Source organism: Camelus ferus, chromosome 18, assembly GCF_009834535.1.
Source record: "Camelus ferus isolate YT-003-E chromosome 18, BCGSAC_Cfer_1.0, whole genome shotgun sequence".
Lineage (NCBI taxonomy): Eukaryota > Metazoa > Chordata > Mammalia > Artiodactyla > Camelidae > Camelus > Camelus ferus.
The window spans coordinates 35,747,665-35,768,016 of NC_045713.1; the positions used below are offsets into that span (position 1 = coordinate 35,747,665).

Below are 20,352 nucleotides of genomic sequence, written 5' to 3' on the forward strand. Positions count from 1 at the left end.
GCTTCTCCAAGGCAACCCCAATAAGCCAATTATGTGAGAAGTTCAAGTCTCAGAACTCTTTGGAAAATGCAAAAGTCTTGCCCAGATTTCTCCTCCAGATTCCTCCACACCAGCGGCTCTAGGACTCTGCCACCCAGGGGAACTTCAGCGCCGTCTGGAGACATTTTTGTTGCCAAAACAGGGGGAGAAGCTACTGGGTTAGAGACCAGAGATGCTACTGACAGTCCAGCAATGCACTGGGCAGACCCCACAAGATGTCCAGAGCCAGAGCGGCCAGGCTAAGAAACTGCTCCACCCCTCCCATCCCTCCCTGACACTGGCTTCCTCAGCCTGGGAGAGGTAAGGAGAGGTTCCCCACCCCCATCAGAGGGGACGCTGCCCCAGTTTCCATGCCAGGTTGGGGGAAGCACTCACCTCAGGATGTTCAAGTCCTTGTCATTATCCCAACCCATGTTATTAGCACTTCATTTCTTTTTGCCAAATGTTCGGGCAAGTTTTTATGGCTAGAGTTTTACCGATCATTAAGGTCTGATAAAATGCAGACCTTACCCCACCATGAAAATCTGGAGCCAACATCCAAACCAGACACCTGCCTTAAGTTCTCCGGGCATCCATAATGAGTGCACCCATCCCCCTCCTGCCCACAGGACCGAGCCAGACTCGCAGCATCAAACTAGTGAGTGAGCCAGATCAGCCCCAGTCACTTAACCAAAAGTTTGCGCTTCAAAGCAGAAGCCAATGCAAATGCCTACATAGGTGCCAGGTGGGTTCCACCAGGGAGAGAAGCAGACGAGGTGAGAAAGCACAATGAAAAAAGGCAATGGACACGGGGCCTTAGAATTAAGGCTGCAATAAGTGGGCGGGGGATTGTGGCAACCTGGAGCGAGCAGGCCTGTTCTGGAGGGACAGCCCCAGCCGACCACTGCCATGTAAAACTGCAGGCCCTCATGCTATGCAACTCTTCTGATTTTGCCAAAGTCAGAAATCTAGATTTTTCTGTGAAACCTTCCAATCGGTAAATAGTAGCAATTACAGTAATTCATAATTAAAAGAAAGCCAAACCAGCATATTAAGGGGCTAGATCTAACCTCCCACACCCATGGAACCCATCCCTCAGACACTGAAATTCAAATGTTAATTGTGCCTACCCTGTGCAAGGCACTGAGTCCTAGGGACAGACAGACAAGACTCAGTTCTGACCCTTGCAAGATAAAATATAAGCAGGCAGATGTGGAAGCTGGAAAGCTCACTCTACCTGAGTATTCAATGCTGACTGGTGTAGTGACTATTTCATCCTTAGAGGGCTCCGGAAAGAGGCTTCAACTTGGCTCATAAGTCATTCCAAAGCTTCATATCATTTGTTCACTGAACATTTACTGAGCATCTATGTTCCAGGCACTGTTCCAGGTGCTGGGATTAAGGCCATGAAAACAAACACAGGCAAGAACCCCTGCCCCTGTGACACTGATCTTTTGGTGGGAGTTTAGAGAGCAGACAACATAAACAAAAGATTTGGTGTATTAGATGGCAGTAAGTGGTGTGGGATAGGGGTGGGGTGGGGGAAGGACTGGGAGGACAAGAAAGTGGCAGGGAGTCAGGAAAAGGCTGCCTGAGATGACACCTAAACAAGGATTGAAAGGTGCAGGAGCATTCTGGGCAGGGGAAACAGTAAGTGCAAAGGCCCCGAGGCAGCCTGGTAGACAGCGTGTCTGAAGCGGAGGGAGACAGAAAGTAGCAGGCAATGTGGTCAGAGAGGTGATGGGGCCAGATGCTATCAGGCCTTACAGGCTACCTTAAGCCCTCTGCCTTTTACCCTGAGGAAAGCGGGGAGTCACTAAAAGGTTTTAAGCAGAAGGAGGAGAGGATCTGATCTGTGTCTTTAACAGGATCCTGCTGGCTGCTGGGTTGAGCCTAGACAGTAGCAGTCAAGGAGGACAGCAGGGAGAGCACTGAGGTGGGAATGTGCAAACGCAGGATGGAGCTGATGGTGGCTCTGGACAGAGAGGCAGCTGGGGAGGCTTGTGAGAAGCAGGAAGATTTGAAACATTTTGAAGGAATGGGCAACAGGATTTGCTGACAGAGCAGATGTGAAATGGGAGGGAAAGAGGGGAGTCAGGGAAGATGTGGGGTTGTGGCCTGAGCCTCTGAGGACAGGGCTCCCATCAACCAAGAGGGGGAGTGCTGGTGGGGAGGGCTCCAAGTTCTGTGCGGGATACAGTAAGTTGGAGACACCCATGAGACACCCAGGTGGAGACACCGGTTCCAAAAAGTTGAGAACACGAACGGAAAGAGATTTTTTCATCCACCACCGAGTTCCAGAGGTGAGGCTCCCTCAAGACTATCACAATCAGAGCTGGTCCCCTGGGGGAAGGATATCACGGTTCCTTGTAAGCCAAAAGGGGCCGCTGGGGCTTCCTTCTTGCAAGGCCGGAGCGCAGCCTGGGAACCCTGGACTAGCCTTTGCCCCGCCTTGTCCTCTCTGAGTCCCTTTTCTCCTCCCAAAGCCATTTATTTACCTTGTCACACTGCCATTCTGGGCCTGAATCAACATCCATGAAGCAGGGTGAGCAGAGGGGAGGACCCCATCAGTTCCAGGGTCCCTTTGGCTCTACTCCACAGGGAGAGGGGGGAGACTGGAAGGAGGGGTGGGTGTAAAGGAGAAGAGAGGAAGGGGGATGAAGGCAAAGTGATGAATCCAAAATCCAGTGAAAAACTTGGGAGAATGGATGGCTCTTCACAGATTGTTGTGAAGCCAAAAGGAGCTATTACAGCAGGATTTAGACCAACTCCAAGGCCAGACATTACCCCAAGAGGAACTTCTAATAGCTTCTTCTCCCACCCTTTGGCAGCTAATTCGAATACTCCAAGGGTTACTGAGTTGGAGGATGGCTGGTAAGCAGGATGCCATGAACCATGACACGGATCTGCCACTTCCATCCACTCCCAGCAGCAGCAGTAGGTACAAAAATTAACTGGAGAATTCCAGTTAGTGGACCGCATACATGGACTGAGAGCTAACTATATACCCAGCGGCAGCATTCCAAGCACCTGATAAGGATTCGCTTGGTACCGTGTTATCACCGCCATTATCCACAAGGGGAAACTGAGGTATGGAGGGAAAAAGTAAGTCGCCCAAGCTGCAGAGCCAGGATCTGAACTCCAGGAATGTGAGCACTTGCTCAGAGCCACCATTCTACTCTACTGCTTACCAACTTATCATTTACTTTAGGACATTTTCTGATTTTTCTATGCCGGACATGCAACGTATTAAAAAAACAAATATTTTCTTAAAAATTAACTTGCAAGGGGAGGCCCAAGCCCACTCTCCTATCCATCATTCAAACATCAGCCACAAAACAGCCTTTCCTACCTGCCCCATGCCAGCCACCTCCAATAAAGAAAGCAAGCCAAGCGCTGGTCAACTCAGCCCCTATTTTCCATTTAGATAATGAAGGTCCTCTTGGTTTTCCATCCTGGAGTATTTGTCTGAGTGAAGGCAGTAAGTCAGCCGAACCCTCATCACAGGTTCCTCCCCATCCTGGTTGTTCTGGACATTTCCTGGGGCTGAGAGGCAGGCAAAGGCCCAGGAACAAAGCTCTGATAAGAGTCTCAGGTGGGCTAGTCGCCCAGATTTCTAAACACATGACCTTAGTTAAGGGAGGAACCTGGCATGAGTGGGTGGGTGGCCCAATCCCATGCCCTAGTGGAAGAAAAAATGAGTCCACAGGAAGGACAAGCAACTCGAAACATACAACGTCATCTTTGGAGAGGATAATAATAAGGATTGCTTAAATCTGTGCAGGGCATGGGCTGAGCCACTGACACAGATGAATTCACTTACTCTTCTCAACAAATAAGAGACTGAGACCTTGGCAGGGGTAGGGCGGCTACTCCTATTTTACAGATTAGGAAACTGACGCCCAGAGAGGCATATTGGCTTGTCCAAGGCCACACAGTTATCTAATGGCTGGGAGCCCAGTCTCTCTTGCCCTTGAGTGTACGCCCTGGAAAACACATTAGTCGCTTGCTTTCTATTCTATTTGGTTTCTCCTGCTACCTGGAAATTCTCATGTCCCAGCTGCCTGCTCTTTAACTCTGGTTCCAGGGCACCTCAGAAAACTGGGACATCTGGCAAGTCCAGAAATCCAGAGGGAGGAGGGGCAGAGGAAAGCCTGCAAGACCAAGGACTGGGTAAGATGGAAGAGCCTGCAGTGGCGAAGGCCAAACACCTGGCAATTTCTGTATAAGTCCTTGAGAGGAGAAAAAACAACTGGTTTCCCCCAGATGAGCTTCTTCAGCTGACTAAACAGAGGACACTCCCAAACCCATTCAACTTTGGAAAACTGAAAACCTGGTTAGCCATCAACTGCCAGCTGCCATCAACAAAATACAACCCAGTACAAAATCTAATTTATGGTAGCCTATTTTTTCCCCTCTGTAATTTACAAGAAGAAAAAAAACAAGGAAATACATCAGGGTTCACAGCAACACTAAACCAGATTCCCCATCTGATTTTTTGCAGAAATCATCTTGTTGTTGTTACACCTGGTATGGGGAGCAAGGACTCCTCAGATTTTCCTCTCTGCTAAGTAGAATCCTACTTTGCAAATAGTCTGCCCTCCAATCATTCCTGGACCCTGAATGCAAAGCATCTGTACTATTTCCAGCCCCAGAGTAAATCTCAGATCCCACTGGCCTGAAAATGTAAGACGTACCCAGATATGTTTGGTTGCTCTATCAAGTAATACCGCCAAAAAATAAAGCTTTCCCATGGGGCCCTCAAGGATGACTTTTCAACACTTCAAATGCAGTCTGCAAGGAGAGGACCACAAAACAGAACAAGAAGATATTTTCGGATGCTAATCACTGCCTCCAAAGAACCCAGGATGTTTCTCTCTCCTGATTCTTAAGTAAAGTGGAAAAACTATCCTTTCCAGATTTGCATACCGTGTTTACCAATTACTCAAGACGGTAGGACACAGAATTGCTTCCTGTAACAGAGGCAAATCGCATTAGAGGGAAACTAAAGACCAAGACACTGGGGATTAAACCAGAGAGTGGACGGCAGGGACCCAGCCACGCTCAGCATAGAACATTTAGAAGAAACCGTGCCAGGGGATAAAACCCAAAGCGGGACCCCACAGAGAGACGCCTCAAATTACAGGGGTGGAACGGCACGCCCACCGCTACCAGGATCCTGGGCATCCTCAGCTGTACCCCAAACCAGACCCTAGGCTCACGCAAGACAGGGCAGGGTTGAGTAGCCCTACCTTCTTTCCTGGCTGTACCCCAAAGTTTGCTGATTCTCCCCTGTTCCCCCAAACTCCCCTCAAAGTAATTAAGCAGAAACAAAGTATAAGGTGACAAAAACACGTAAGCAGGAGAGTAATGTGGATGGAAAATAACTGGGGAGAGGCAAACCTCAACCCTGTCACTTGGAAGCCCCTTTCTATAGCCTGACCCCCTCCCCCGCTCACTCCTTTGGTAACCGAGTGTTTGTGAAGGGGGGCCTCAACCTACAGAGGAAATGGGGGAACTTAAGCAGGGAGACACTCCCTTATCTCTGGAGTCCCCTTCCCTGGGAGGTTATTTTTAGTTGGAACGGGAACCCCAAAATAGAAAGGGTTTTTTTTTCTATTTTGAGCCCCCTCTTTTCAGCCCCCTCTCCCAGGCTCTGGCCCCTCACCTTTCCCCAGAAGCCCCAGAGCCCGGCACAAGCAATCCCTCCCCAACGCCCTGCCTCCCGGGAACCGAGTCACCCAAGTTTTCCCCCATCAATTACACCCCCGAAGGGGCTGGCCGCGGGCGGGGTGGAAAGCGGATCCTCCAGGCCGGCTGCAGAGCCGGGAGCGCGGCGCTCGGGGCGGCAGGGTGCCTGGGGCTGCGGGCCCGGCCCGCCCAGCACGGCGCTTCCCCTCCGCCGGCCGGCCTCCCCGCCCGCCGACCGCCCTCCCTCCCGCTACCAGCCGCCAGCCCCACGCGGCTCGGGCGGCCGCCGAGCACGTACCCAGAAGGGGTCGGAGCCATCTACGCTGCAGAAGCCGCGGAGCGCCATGCGGCCGGCTCAGGCACGGCGGGCAGCGGCGGGCGGACGGGCCCGGCTGCTGGTGGCGGCGGCGGCGGCGGCGAGGGCGGGAGGCAGCGGCGGAGGGAGCCGGGACCGCAACGCCGCCTGGTTGGCCAGCGCGTCACGGGGATGCGGCGGCCCCGCCCCGCGCGGCCCCGCCCCGCTCACCTCGCCGGGCGGGCGAGGGCGGCGTGGGGAGGCTGCAGCCGTGCGGCTTCGATCCCGTGGCCCCGGACACTACCCACCCACCCCATAGAAGCCCCGGGGAAGGCCGCTCCAGATGCTTCCAGGAGCTTTCTGTCCAGGCCCTGCCACCAGTTTTCAAATCCTGCTGTAACAAAGACGACGACAGCAACAATAATAATAATGAGCAGGGGGAAATAACATGAACTCCTCCCGCTATGAGCCCGGAGAGTGTCAGACACCTTAGCTGTGTCCTCATCGGACTTCACGATTATGACTCCCTTTTCGTGGAGGAAGAAAACAAGAGGCAGAGAGGTTGAGTGGCTTCTCCAGGGTCACTGGGCTTACCCAGCCTGCAGAGCTGATGCAAGAACAGCAGGAGACGGATACTCTTACTAATCTACCCTTTACAGATAGAGAAACTGAGGCTCAGAGAGGTGAAGCTACTTGCCCAAGGTCACACAGCTGGCAAGCAGCTGAAGTGGGATTCAAACCCATGCCCACTCTGACTTGGAACACTCATGGCCTGAGGGCCCCCATCTCCATCCCAAACAGCTGTGGCATTTTCTCAATCTTCTTTGCAGCACTGGGGAAATGGCCAGGTTATTGATCTTAACCTCTGAGATAAAGAAACTGAGGCCTAGAGATGTAGTAATAATTAAGAGGAACACACAGTCATGGTGCTTCCGAAGGCTGAGTTCTTAGCAATGTACATGTATTAACTTGTGTAATACCCACCGAAACCCCAAGAAGTGAGTACTACTATTATCCCCATCTTCAGTTGAGAAGCCTGAGGCGCAGTGAGGCAGAGTAACTTGTCAGGGATTATATAGACAGTAAGTGGCTGAAATAAACTTTGAAGCCCAGTATACTGGTTGGGAAGAGAGGACTTTATTATAACGCTAACCATTTTGCCATATTGCCTCAGAACTGTTTAATGCACAGGCAGCCAGTGACAGAGAAACTGGGGCTGGCATCTAGGAGCCGAAGCTTTGTTCCTTCTCTCCTCCTGAATCCCCTGCCTAATGTGTGGTTTTTATTATACTCACACCAGCTGCACCAAATAAAACAGGAACAGTGATTGAATCTGAGACCCCTCCAAACGACCTAGGGAGGGAGGGTGGGGGAATAGGATTGTTTCCTGTGACTTTTTTTATTGGCCTAGGTTCCCCTAAGGGTGAGTCAGTTTTTATGAGATAATTACTTTCAGGTGATAATGATCTTTGGTCTGTTGCTTTGACATGTATATGTTTTATAAATACTTACTGAGCATTTACTATATACCAAATCTTGCTGACACAAAGATGCTCCTATGGAGGTTAAATTGTTGGGGTTTCTTGTGGGGGGTTTTAATTTTTTTTTTATGGTAGAGGAACTGGTTAATCAAATAATCACTTTTTTTTTTAAGGATATTTACAGCTGTGATAAAAGCTAGGAAGAAAACATGGGAGTAAGAGGGTTTAAAAGGGTCCTGGTCTATGGGCAGTGGAAGTCAGAGAAGGCTTCCTGGAGGAAGAGTCTTTTGAGCTGAGATACAAGTGATGAGTCTGCGCTGTGTTCTGTGGTGAAGAAAACAGCTTATGGAAAACTATGAAGCAGGACAGAGCGAATCCCTGGAGGAACCTGAAGATAGTGTGGGTGGCAGGAATTCAAAGGAGAAGCAGAAGGGACTCATCAGGGCAGAAGGAATCAGAAGGGGCAGAGCATTCAGGATGTTGTTGGCCAAGGAAGGGATTTCAGCTTGGCCCCAAGAGCAGTGGGGAGCCAGTGATGGGTTTTAAGCTGGGTAAGAGACCCTCAGATTTCTTTCCATTTTTATCCAAATTCTTTATTCATCCATTCTTTCAACAAAGACTCACTGAGCAAACATATGAAAAGGTGCCCTACATCATTAGTCATCAGGGAATGCAAATAAAACCCCAGCAAAATGCCATTACACACCAACCAGAATGAACGACAAATGAAAACGCCAAGTTTTGGCAAAGATGTGAAACAACTCAAACTCACATCCTGTCAGCAGAAGTGTACATTGGTTCAACCACTTTGGAAAAAAGTTTGGCGATTTGTGTTGAAGCTAAATGTACAACTTTACGATGACACAGCAGTTCCACTCCTTTCCAAGAGAAAGGGATGCTCACGTCCATCAAAAGATGTCTACCAAAAATGTTCAGAACAGCTTTATTCAAATTGCCAAAAACTAGAAGCAACCTGACTGCGCATCAGTGGTTGAAAGGATGAATAAATTGTGGCATATTCACACAACAGAATATGACACAGCAAAAAAAAAAAAAAAAAAAAGAGAGAGAGAGAGAGAGAGTCAAACTGCTAATACGTGTAACAATATGGACAAATCTCACAACACAGAACAAGAAGCAAGAGAAGCCAAACACAAGAGTACGTTTTTGATGATCCCATTTAGATGCAGTTCAAGCACAGGCAAAACTAATAGATGTTGATCGAAGTCAGAATAATGGTTACCTTTAGGGTGTGTGATTAGGACAGGGTACAAAGGAGCCTGATGGAGAGCTGGAAATGTTCTATAACTTGACCTGGTGGAAGTTACATGATTTACACACACACACATTTTAAAACTCATTGACCTGGGCACTTAAGGTTGCTATACTTTGCACTAAAAAAGTTATACCTTATATGAAAATTTAAAATAGAAAATAAATAAAGAAAATAAAAACTATTTATTGGGGCCACCCATGTGCCAGACACTCTATTAGATGCTATAGACACAGCAGTGAGCAAAACAAAGCTCTCTGCTTTCGTGAGAAGGAAGCAGATGACAGACCAAACAAATGAGGATACTGGTTTTCCAGGAGCCAAAACTGAGGGTGAGAGGGATGAGGTAACTTGCCCATCATCCCACAGCTGGGATGTGGCAGAAAAGAAACCCAGTCCTGCTCTTAACCACCATGCCCTCCCTGCACTTCTTTTTCAGCCACAGACTCAAAAGTCCTTTCTTCCCCTCTCTCCAAGCCCCTTCCTTCCTATCTGAGGCTCCAATACAGTAACAGATACCCTCAGACCCAGTGACTCTGGGCCCTGGGCCAAACCCACCCAAGGAGGACAAACAAAATTAATTGATGGTGAAAATGCAGGATCTGGATTTCAAGCATCAGCAGTCCTGATAGACCATGAGTTGAGTGAATCATATACCAAGAATGACAGAGAGATCCTTTTCACTTTTCCCTGGAATCAAAGCACCCTGCCTGTTCACTTATTTCACAGAACTTTTCCCCAATCTGTAATCATCTAATTATTTCTTTGCCCCATATAGGCCTCCCCAGCCATACTGGAAGGTTCCAGCTACTGTACTGGTCTCTCATATGGACTGCTATACCAGCCTCCTCCCCAGCCTCCCTGCGCCTGTCTCTCCTGACTGCAGTTAAGGCTCAACATAGCAACCGGAGGGGCCCTATTAAAGCAAGGAAGTGATACCACTGCATAAAGCACCCCCCGGCCTCCCTTTGTGCTAAATATAAAATCCCACCAGCTGTGATCCAGCAATTCCATTTCTGGATATACACCCAAAAGAAGTGAAAGCAGGAACTTGGAGATATTTGCACGCCTGTTTTCACAGTAACATTATTCACAATAGCCAAGAGGTGGAAGCAACTCAAGTGTCAGTCAACAGATGAATAGATAAACAAAACATGGTCTACACATGCAATGGAATATTATTCAGCCTTAAAAAGGAGAGAAATTTTGACACGTGCTGTAAGGGTGAACCTTGAAGTCATTATGCTAAGTGAAATAAGATAGTCATAAAAGGAGAGAGATTGGGCTCACTTATGTGAAATTCGCAGAGTAGTCAAATTCTTAGAGGTAGAAAGTGGAATGGGGGTTGCCAGGAGGGAGAGGAGAGATGGGGAGTTAGAGTTTAATAGGTATAGAGTTTCCATTTGGAAATACAGAAAAGTTCAGGAGCTGGATGGTGGTGATGGTTGTAATATGGGTATACTTAATGCCATAGAATTGTACACTGAAGAATGCTCAAGATGGTCAATTTTCTGTTGTATTCATTTTATCACAGTTTAAAAAAGTAAGAATAAAGGGAGCAAGATAGACTGGTTTTTAAAAAAAAATCCTACCAGGCCCTCTGTGACCTGGTCCTTGCCCATCCCAGTGTCCCCTTGCACCCCTTTGTCCTCAGTCGCTGGGCTGCTGCAGCCACAGAGAGCTTGCTGTTCCTTGAACACACCAAGCTCATCCCACCTCCTCCAGATCTCTCCCCCTGCTGATCCCTCTGCCTGGAACCCTCGGCCTCTGGATCTTCAAGTAACCTGGGGTCCCCTCTCTCCTGGGTCACAGCTCAAATACCATCTCCTTAGAGAGGCTTCGCTACTTAATTGACCCTGAGTAGCCACCCCCCTCCACATCTCACCCCTGCTCTTTGATTTACAGCACGTAACACTATCTGAAATTTGTTTTTTGTTTTGAAAGCATTTTTTTCTTTTTTTTAATTGAATTATAGTTGGTTTGCAATGTTGTGTGAATATCCAGTGTACAGCATAGTGATTCAGTTATCCATATATATATATATATATATATATATATATATATATATTCTTTTTCATTATAGGTTATTACAAGATATTGAATGTAATTCTCTGTGCTATACAGTAGGACCTTGTTGTTGAAAAATTTTAATTGACTCTCTTTTCTCCTAGAATAAGAGCGTGACCTTATCTTCCTTTATGAATTCAATCAGCAAATATTTATTGTCAGGCAGTATTCTTGGCAGGAGTTGGTAAGCCACCACCTGTTTTTATACTGCCTGTTTTAATAAAAAAAGTTTTATTGGAACACAGTCCCACACATTCTTTTTTTTTTTTTTTTTTTTAATGGCTGTTTTTTTTTGCTGCAACCTCAGAGCTGGGTAGTTGCAACAAAGAGCATAAAGCCTAAAATGTTTACTGTCTGGCTCTTTACGTGAAACATTTTACTGACTTCTGGTCTAGGAGTTTGGGCTACATCGAGTGCAAAACATACTCAAATTGCCGGCCCCCACCATGGAGCCTAGATTCTGGTGGGAGAGAGACGGAGATTTAGACATTTCCAAGATAAATAGGACAGAGTTTAATATGACTTAGGATAGTTAAATGCTAAGAAGAAAAATGTAGAGTATGAGTCAGGAGGTTGGGTATTTAGACTGAGTGATCAGGGAAGACCTAGCCAAGGAGGTGGGATTTAAGTAAAGGTTTGAAAGGAAAGTGGATCAAATGCCTGGGCTGAGGCGTGACAGCCAAGCTTGGGGAACAACCGAGGACCCAGTAGGGTTGGAGTAGAGATGAGGCCAGTTTGCAGAGGGACACGTAGGGCCCAGCAAGGACTTGGGTTATCCTTGGAGTGAAGCAGGAGCTGGCGTGACTTGATTTTATCAGCATCACTCTGGCTACTGAGTGGAGAATAGACTGTGGACAAGAATGTCACTGGACATATTAGTAAACGAAGGGTGTTGAGGCCATCAAGCCAACAGCCGCTGCAGCTTCGTGCACCCTGAGGGGATTCAGGTTGGAGAAAAGCAAGATACTGGTTCTAAGGGGTTAAGGTGCCTGTCAAAGGAATGATTTCAGTGAGCCCAGACTCTTGCATCTTCCCATACACAGAAAAGCGCTAAATTCATTAACTTGAGCTGTCTGGCTTTCCTTAATTAACAGTAACCTTTTGATGTTCCCGCTATCTGGTTTTTGTCGCAAAACCTCCTGTATATCCTGGCTCCTTCCTCACCTCTTTGAAGCAGTCTCCTAGAGCAATGTGAGGCGGCCTCCTAGGCTGAAGTCCTTTGAAAATACACCAAATAAAACGTAATTCTCAACTTTTAGGTTGTGCGTTTTTTGGTTTTTTTTTTTTCAGTTGACAAGACTGTGGGCTTGCGTAGAGGGGGCGGAAGCAGGGATAGCAGTTGGGATGCTGGGTTTGATAGGCTCAATGTGAAACAGGTCTGTAAGTTAACATCAGCCTGGACTGCCAAGTGGACGCAGGGTCGTGTTTTTCTGAAACAGAGTTAAATAATTGTGGACTGTTGTGCTCGGAAAGCCTTTACCTAAATCTCCGTACCTGTATTGAAAATCAAGGCAGCTTCTCAGTCCATGTGACAGATCTTCTGGGTGAGACAAAGGTATTTCATTGGTACTCATTTAATTTCAAACTGGAAAATTTCTGTAATTATAGAGAACAAAGTTTCTCAGAGAAAGAGGTCACTATGACACCTTGCAGCTGGGAGTGTCCTTGGAAGAAATATTATTTCCTGTTACCTTTGCAACCAGCTTTATTGTGTCTGTTACCCCGGTTTTTCTCTCTTAGTCCGATCCAATTTTTACCTTCTCACAATTAAGAATCATGTACTACATTTAGTGGTTTTGTCTCTTAAGTGCCTTTTAATCTAGAACAGTCCCCACTCCTTTTTTTTTTTCCTTAATATCATTGTTTTGTTGAAGATACCAAGCCAATTATACTGTAGAATGTCCCACATTCTGGATTTCTTTTTTCTTGTTTCTTTGTTGGCATGGTTCAATTTGTTCCTCTGTCCCCTGTATTTTCTGTAAACTTTAGATCTAAAGGCTTGATTGGAATCAACTTAGTAAACATTCTTCTCAGAATAGGTGCTATTGGGTGAGGGGGGATTAACTGCAAAGGAGAATGAGGGAACTTTCTGAAATGATGGAAATTTTCTACATTGTCTTAAGTGTAGTGGAAATTACACAGATGTATACTTGTCAGAATTCATCAAAGTAGATACTTCAAGTGGGTGCATTTTATTAAACTATACCTATATAAAAATGTATCTTGTATGAAATGATGTCTCAGTAGGAGGAGAAACAGAATCTGTTTAGATCTCAGCTTCTATATGTGCTGTCTGCTAAAACTAATATACCTGAGAAACTGCCTGCATCCAGGGGGTTCCCATCTTCACAACTGTCCTTCCTCAATGTCGCAAAAGCAAGGCAATGCTTCTCACTCATCTTCAAACTTACTAAGGTGTATTGTGCTGTGATGTAGAATCCTGGACACCGAACAAAAGCGTAGAGATAATAGTATGTGATTAGGAAAGAGAACGACCCTAAGGACTGGATAATAAATCGTTTTCCAATTCAGATGATTTCCTATTTGCTTCCAACCAATATAAAAGAGGCACTGTGAGACTTGTCAGATAACAGAGTATTACGAATAATTTCTGATAATGACTCATAATGTGATGTGTGGCAAATTACTTAGTTCAAACATGTGTGACCTTGAGTTACTTAGCTGCGATAAAATTTCCATTCCAGTCTTCTGTTTATGTGAAAAACATTTCTCAGTGTTTACTTTATAAAAGCAAAGGGAAAAAAATTGGAATAGCTCATTTTCTAAACTGTGTCCCATTCCAGCAATTAATAATACTCATTCACAGACAGATGAACCTAAAAAAAAGATAACCAGCCCATCCATTTTATTAAAAGACTCATTTAAAATAAGACATACTTTTAATTATATAACAGTTACTGATCATAATGTGATATATTTATGTTGTTTTGATCAATTATATTCGAATAATAATTGTGATAATTCAGATAATTTTTTTAACATTCAGAGTCTTATGAACACAAGATAATTTTCAAAATTAGGGTCTTAGGGAAATGGGACTTTAAAACATATCTATATTATATATATAACTTAACATAAACATTTTTGTCACAGAGAAGTATGATCTAGTGATTAATTTTTTTAAAAACTGTAAGTATATTATATTAGAATAGAAATCTGTGAGAGCAATGGAATGGAAATACAAATTCAAAGAGAAAAAAGAGTAAAATAAAATTTCCAACAAGTTAAGAACTTGTTCTTTTTTTTCTTACAGAATTTTTCATTTATTTCTATGATGCTGTGTGATTATGCCTACGGATTTTTTAATGAAAGATGGTAGATAAATTTAAAAGTGTGAAGTAAAAATTATTCTAAAATATCAATATTTACAATAACTGGGAAATTAAGACTCTGCAATGATTTAAACTTATGATAAACAGAATTTAGGTGTCAACTGAAATTTGTTCAAGGGGCACAGAGTTCTTAGAAATTCTTTAAGGAGAAACACAAATCAAATACTTGAAGATCACTAAACAAGACATTTTGTCCATCTGTGGAGCAGTAACCATGTGCAGGCAAAATGTTTGAGATCAAGACTGACAGGTCCCTGATCTTACGAAGATAATATCTAGTAAGTAATAAACAAATATCAACAAAGGAAGAAAAATAGGATTTGATACTTTGAAGAGCACAATAAATATAATAGACTGTCCCTTGAGTGAAGGTGGGAGTCGGGGAGGGATGGGTTTATCAAGGTAAGTCTCACAGGAGAAGTGACATTTGAACTGAGACCTGAATGGTCAGGGTATCAGCAATTCTGGGAAAGAGAGATTCAGGCTGAGGAAACAGCAAGTGCAAAGATCCTGTGGCAGAAACAAACTTGGTCTGTTCCAGGAATAGAAAGAAGATGCTTGTGACTAGAGCAGGGTGAGCCAGGGGGCAGTGCAGAAAAGGTAGGTTGGAGCCTTGTAGGCTGTGCTGTGGAGTCTGAATTTTATTCTAAAGATAGTAGGAATCCCTTAGAACAGAGTTTCTCAACTTCTGCCCTATTGACATTTGGTCCAGATAATTCTTTCTTGTAGGGGTTGTCCTGAGCATTGTAGGATGCTGGACAGCATTCCTGTGCTCTACTGACTAGATGCCAGTAGCCCCCCATCACTGCACTCCCCATTGTGACAACCAAAAATGTCTCCAGACATTACAAATATCCTCCGGCAGCAGCGGATGGGGAAGGGGTCCCTATAATGGGAAACTTCACAGCCACCAGAAATGGTTATGCTGGTCTATAGCTGATGAACAGGAAAGCGCTCATGACCCCAGTGAATCATGGCATATTGAACATATTTTATCTCTGCTCCCTCCCATAACCTCCCTGAAATGACCACCAAGGAGTAACAAAGGTTTAAATTAATGAGAAAAAGGAGAATGGGAGGGGAAAAAACATCAGGTGAAGAATGCCAACAAAATTTCAGAAGATGGAGAACAGGTGGTAAATGAACATGGAGATGGAAGCAAGCAGAACTAAGCTAATCCCCACTGTAAGAGCCAGAGGAGTCCAAGAAACTAACTGAACACGCCTGTTACATATGGCGGCTGTGACAAGTTGGGACTGAAAGCTGAAGGACGGTGTAGAAGTCGGCATAAGGATTCTTCCCACCCTATGGAGCAGGCGGCTCTATCCTTCCCAGCCAAAGAATAAGACAGGATGTTTTAGAGAGTCTGGATTTGGGAAGGGGCATAGTAGATGACGGTGTGAGTCATGAAACAGAAAACAGGTGGATGAAGTGAGAGGGTACCTAGGAATGGTGAGAATCCCAAGCTCTCATCCCCACTTGGCTCCCACAGTGATGACAGGCTTCAACCTCTGAGATAGTCAACACAGGCTCAGTTATGCTGCAGTAATGAAAATCCCTAAATCTCATCGTTTAAAACAATCAAAGTGTGTTATTCACTCAGCTTTCATCCCCTTATGGGTGATTATATTCACTCAGTCTCTTGGAGCAGCCATGATCTTAAGGTGGACAATCCCCATGCCAAGGGGAAAAGAGAGGTTCAGAGTCCAGCTTGGAGTAATATGTCTTTTTTTTTTTTTTTGTATGAAATTCATATAACATAAAATTCACCATTTCAAAATAGACATTTCACTGGTATTTAGTACATTCACAATGTTGTGTAACCAGCAACTCTATTTGATTTCAGATCATTGTCATCACCCTAAAAGGACACCCATACTCATAAGCAGCCTTTCCCCAGACCCCTTTCCCACTGCCTCTGCATCCATCCATCTGAATTCTGTCTCTATGGATTAACTTATTCTGGATTATTTCATATACAGCTAATCCTTGTTATATGTGGAGTCCGTATCTCTGAATTTGCCTTTCTAAATAAGTGTTAATTTATTTGTACTTTCAAAGTCAATACTTGTGACACTTTCGTGGTCACTGGTGGTAGTAAATAGAACAGAAAAAAATTTGAGTTGCTCAACATGCATATTCCCAGCTGAGGCTGAAGGAGGCAACACTCTTCTTGTTCCAGCTCTCATACTGTAAACGAGCTTTCATGGTATATTTGATGCCACATTTTGCATTTTTGTGGTTTTTGTTTGTGATTTCCCTACTTAAAATGGCCCCAAGTATAGTGCTGACGTGCTGTCTAGTGTTCTAGGCCAGCTTTGTTCAGGCATGAATAATAGTGCTGTTGGCAGTGACTTCAATGTTAATAAACAAACAATACATATTAAATAAGATTTCTTTAAACAGAAATACATATACATCAAGGTCATGTATTGATTGGTTCATATAAATGTGACCAGCAGTTCACAGGAACTGTATTCCCCCAGGAGCAATGGTTCACTGTTAACCAATTCAGTGTTCCCAGTGATGCTGCGGAAAATAACTACCATGAATGATGAAAATCATCAAATAAATGGAATCACCTACTATGTGACCTTTTGTCTGGCTTCTTTCACTTGGCATAATGTGTTTGAGTTTCATCTGCTTTGTAGTATGTATCTGCACTACATTCCTTTCAATGGCTGAATAATATTTCATTGTATGGATATGTCATACATTGTTTATCCATTCATTTGGACTGTTTCCATCTTTTGGCTATTGTGAATAGTGCCTCTGTCAACACATGTGTACACGCAATTTTTTGAATACCGGTCTTCAAGTATATATATAAAATACATATATATATATATATATATATATATATATGTATACACACACACACACACACACGCACACACACACATACATACATACCTAGGAGTGGAATTGCTGGGTCATGTGGTAATTCTGTGTTTAACTTTTTGAGGAACCACTGTTTTCCACAGCAGCTGAAACATTTTACATTCCCATCAACAATATTTCAGGGTTCCAATTTCTCCAACACTTGCTATTTTCTGGATTTTTGATTGTAGCTATCTTAGTGGGTGTATTTATATTTCTGTGATGGCTAATGCTGTTGAACATTTTATTATGTGTTTACTGGCCATTGATTCTTCTTTGGAGGGATGTCTAATCAAGTCCTTTGTCTATGTTTTGGTTGGGTTATTTGCCTTTTCATTGTTGAGTTGTAAGAGTTCTTATATGGTCTGGATACTAGACCTTTATCAGATAAATAATCTGCAGATATTTTCTCCCATTCTGTAGGTTTCCTTTTCACTTTCTTGATAATGTCCTTTGAGGCACAAAAGTTTTTAATTTGATGAAGTCCAACTTGTCTATCTTTCTGTTGTTGCTTATGCTTTTGTTGTCATATCAAAGAATTCATTGGCAAACCCCGAATCATGTTTTCTTCTAAGAGTTTTATAGTTTTAGTTGCTATATTTAGGTCAATGACCAATTTTGAGTTAATTTTCGTGTATGGCATGAGGGAAGGGTCCAACTCCATTCTTTTGCACATGCCTATCCATTTGTCCCAGGGCCATTTGTTAAAAAGACTGTCCCTTCCCCCAATGAATGGTCTTGGCATCCTTGTCAAAAATCAGTTGGCCATAGATTTATGGGTTTATTTCTGGATTCTCAGCTGTATTCAATTGGTGTGTATGTCTATGCTTATCTTAGTACTACATGGTTTTGATTACTGCAGCTTTGTGGTGTTTTAAAATTAGGAAGTGTGAGTACTCTTTGTTCTTCTTTTTCAAGGGTTTTGTTTTTTGTTTTTTGTCTTGTTTTGTTTTGTTTTGTTTGGCCATTCAGGGTCCTTTGCAATTCCCTGCGAGGACTGGCTTTTCCATTTACGCAAAAAAGACCATTGGGATGATCATAGGGATCACACTGGTGTGGATTGCACCAGGTAACGGTGCCATCTCACTGATAGTAAGTCTTCCAATCCATGAACATGGGATGTTTTCCCATTTATTTAGGTCTTCTTTAATTTCCTTCAGCAATGTTTCATAGTTTTCAGTTTTTACAAGTCTTAAACCTCTTTGGTTGAATTTATTCCTAAGTATTTTATTCTTTTTGATGCTATTGCAAATGAAATTGTTGTCTTAATTTTCTTTTCAGATTGTTCATTGCTGGGACACACATTATTTTCATTCATACCTCATGGGTTAAAACTACTGACATGGTCCAATCCAACCTCAAGGGACTGGGTGTAGTTGCAAGGAGAGAGACAGAAATATTTTCTGAACAACCCCAATGACTACCAAAACCTTCAAGGAGGAGATTGCAGAATTCTTCTCTAGAAAACTGAGTAGCCCAAGAGAAAGACCTACAGACTGACGTTTGGAGCTCTCCAATGATGTGGCTGGGTCTCTCACATCTCCCTACAATAGATCTTACCAGTCTATAAACCTCTCTTCATAGCAGAGCTTTCCAGAAACTTTCAGTGACTCACTAAAATACAAACAGGCAGCCAGACTCCAGTCACCTGGAGAGAAAAGCTTTTATTATGAAAGACAACTCCCAAACAATTAGGAAAAGGGAATTTGGAGACACATTGACAATGAAAGAAATGAAGTAAACTTCTAAAAAACTGCCATAAACATCTTAGAGAGATAGGAGATGATAATAATTGATACACAGCACTGTATAAATTTAAGGTGTAAAAAACAGGATATCTTTTAAAAGGACTATCTAGGGAACAATAAAAATGAAGCTCTTGGAAATCAAGAGATTGAGAAGTAAAAAATGTTCAGTGAAACAAAGGGAAGAAAAAATTGAGGAAATGCTCCAAGGAAAAGAGGAAATAGAGAACATAAGAAGATCACAACAGAAGGTCCAACATCTGAATAATAAGAATTTGAGAGAAATAAAACTGGGAAAACAAAGGACAGAAAATTATCAAGAAAATACTAGAAAAAAAATATTTTCAGAACTGATGGACATGATAAGTTTTTAGCATGGTATACTACAATATTTAGGGTGAAATGTCATGATCTCTGTAACTTACTTCAAAATATTTCAGCAAACCACAATGAGATACCACATTATACGGACCGGAATGGCTATAATAAAAAAAGATGTCAGAAACAGATGTGGGTTCTGGTTTGTCTTTGTTTTTTCCAATTCACATCTAGTTTTTTTTTCTTCCCCCAACTGCTGGCCTTACTGATCTCCAGCAACTTTGGCTCATTGAATTCTCCACCAGCTTCCACAATTTTATAAGATTTAATCTCAATAATAAATCCCTTATTAGGAGTGGTAAGGACTCATAAAGGTTGTTTACCTGATCAAACCCTAACTGATACAAGTATGGTACTAATTCCCTGAGGAAAGGTGGCTGTATCTGCAGAGATGCTACTGTGAGCACAGAATGTCTCTGAAAAGGCCTCACCAGCCACTAGTAACAGGTGTTTGGACGGAGGGGTTTCGAGGTCCAGCAGCAGGGAGGCTCTTCACCTATTAGTTTGTTTGCAATTTTTTTTTTTTGCCTTGTGCATGTATACATTTTTAAAACACATACTAATGGCAAAATATAACATGCATCCAGAAAAAGTGCATACTATATGTACACTATGCAGTGGTATCTCATTGTGATTTCAATTTGCATTTCCCTGATTACAAATGAAGCAGAGCAGTTTTTTGTATGTTTATTGGCCAAATGGATTTCTTCCTTTTTGCAAAGCCTCTTAAAGTCTTTTGCCATTTTTGCATCAACTGTCTTTTTCTTAATGATTTGAAGGAGCTCTGTTGGGTCTAGGTATAAATGCTTTGCTGTTTATATTTCAAGTATCTTCTATTACTCTGTGGGGTTTTCTTTAACTCTGTTTTGAAGAGGTTTCTTTTGATGAAATGTGTATTTCTTCTTGGTATACTCTGAGTGTTTGTGTCCCCTACAAATTCATGTGTTGAAATCCTAATCCCCGATGTGATGGTATTAAGAAGTGGAGACTTTGGAAGATGATTAGGTCATGAGGGCAGAGCCCTCATGAGGGAGATTAATACCTTTATATAAGGGACTCCAGAGAGCTCCCTTGTCCCCTTCCACCACGTGAGGCCACAGCAAGAAGGCACCAGCTACCAGCCAGGAATAGGACCCTCCCCAGAACGTGACCAGGCTGACACTTTGATCCT

The 20,352-nt window shown here is 43.6% G+C and overlaps 1 protein-coding gene across 1 annotated transcript in view; it reads right to left on the reverse strand.

The window, feature by feature from the left end:
* The window catches only part of ABCC1 (ATP binding cassette subfamily C member 1), a 126,052-nt gene extending 119,905 nt beyond the window's left edge, over window positions 1-6,147 (reverse strand). The window contains 1 exon segment of the mRNA XM_032460972.1: window positions 6,008-6,147. Coding sequence (XP_032316863.1) covers window positions 6,008-6,055 — 48 coding nt within the window. The 5' untranslated portion in view covers window positions 6,056-6,147.
* Between the last annotated feature and the right edge of the window lie 14,205 nt (window positions 6,148-20,352).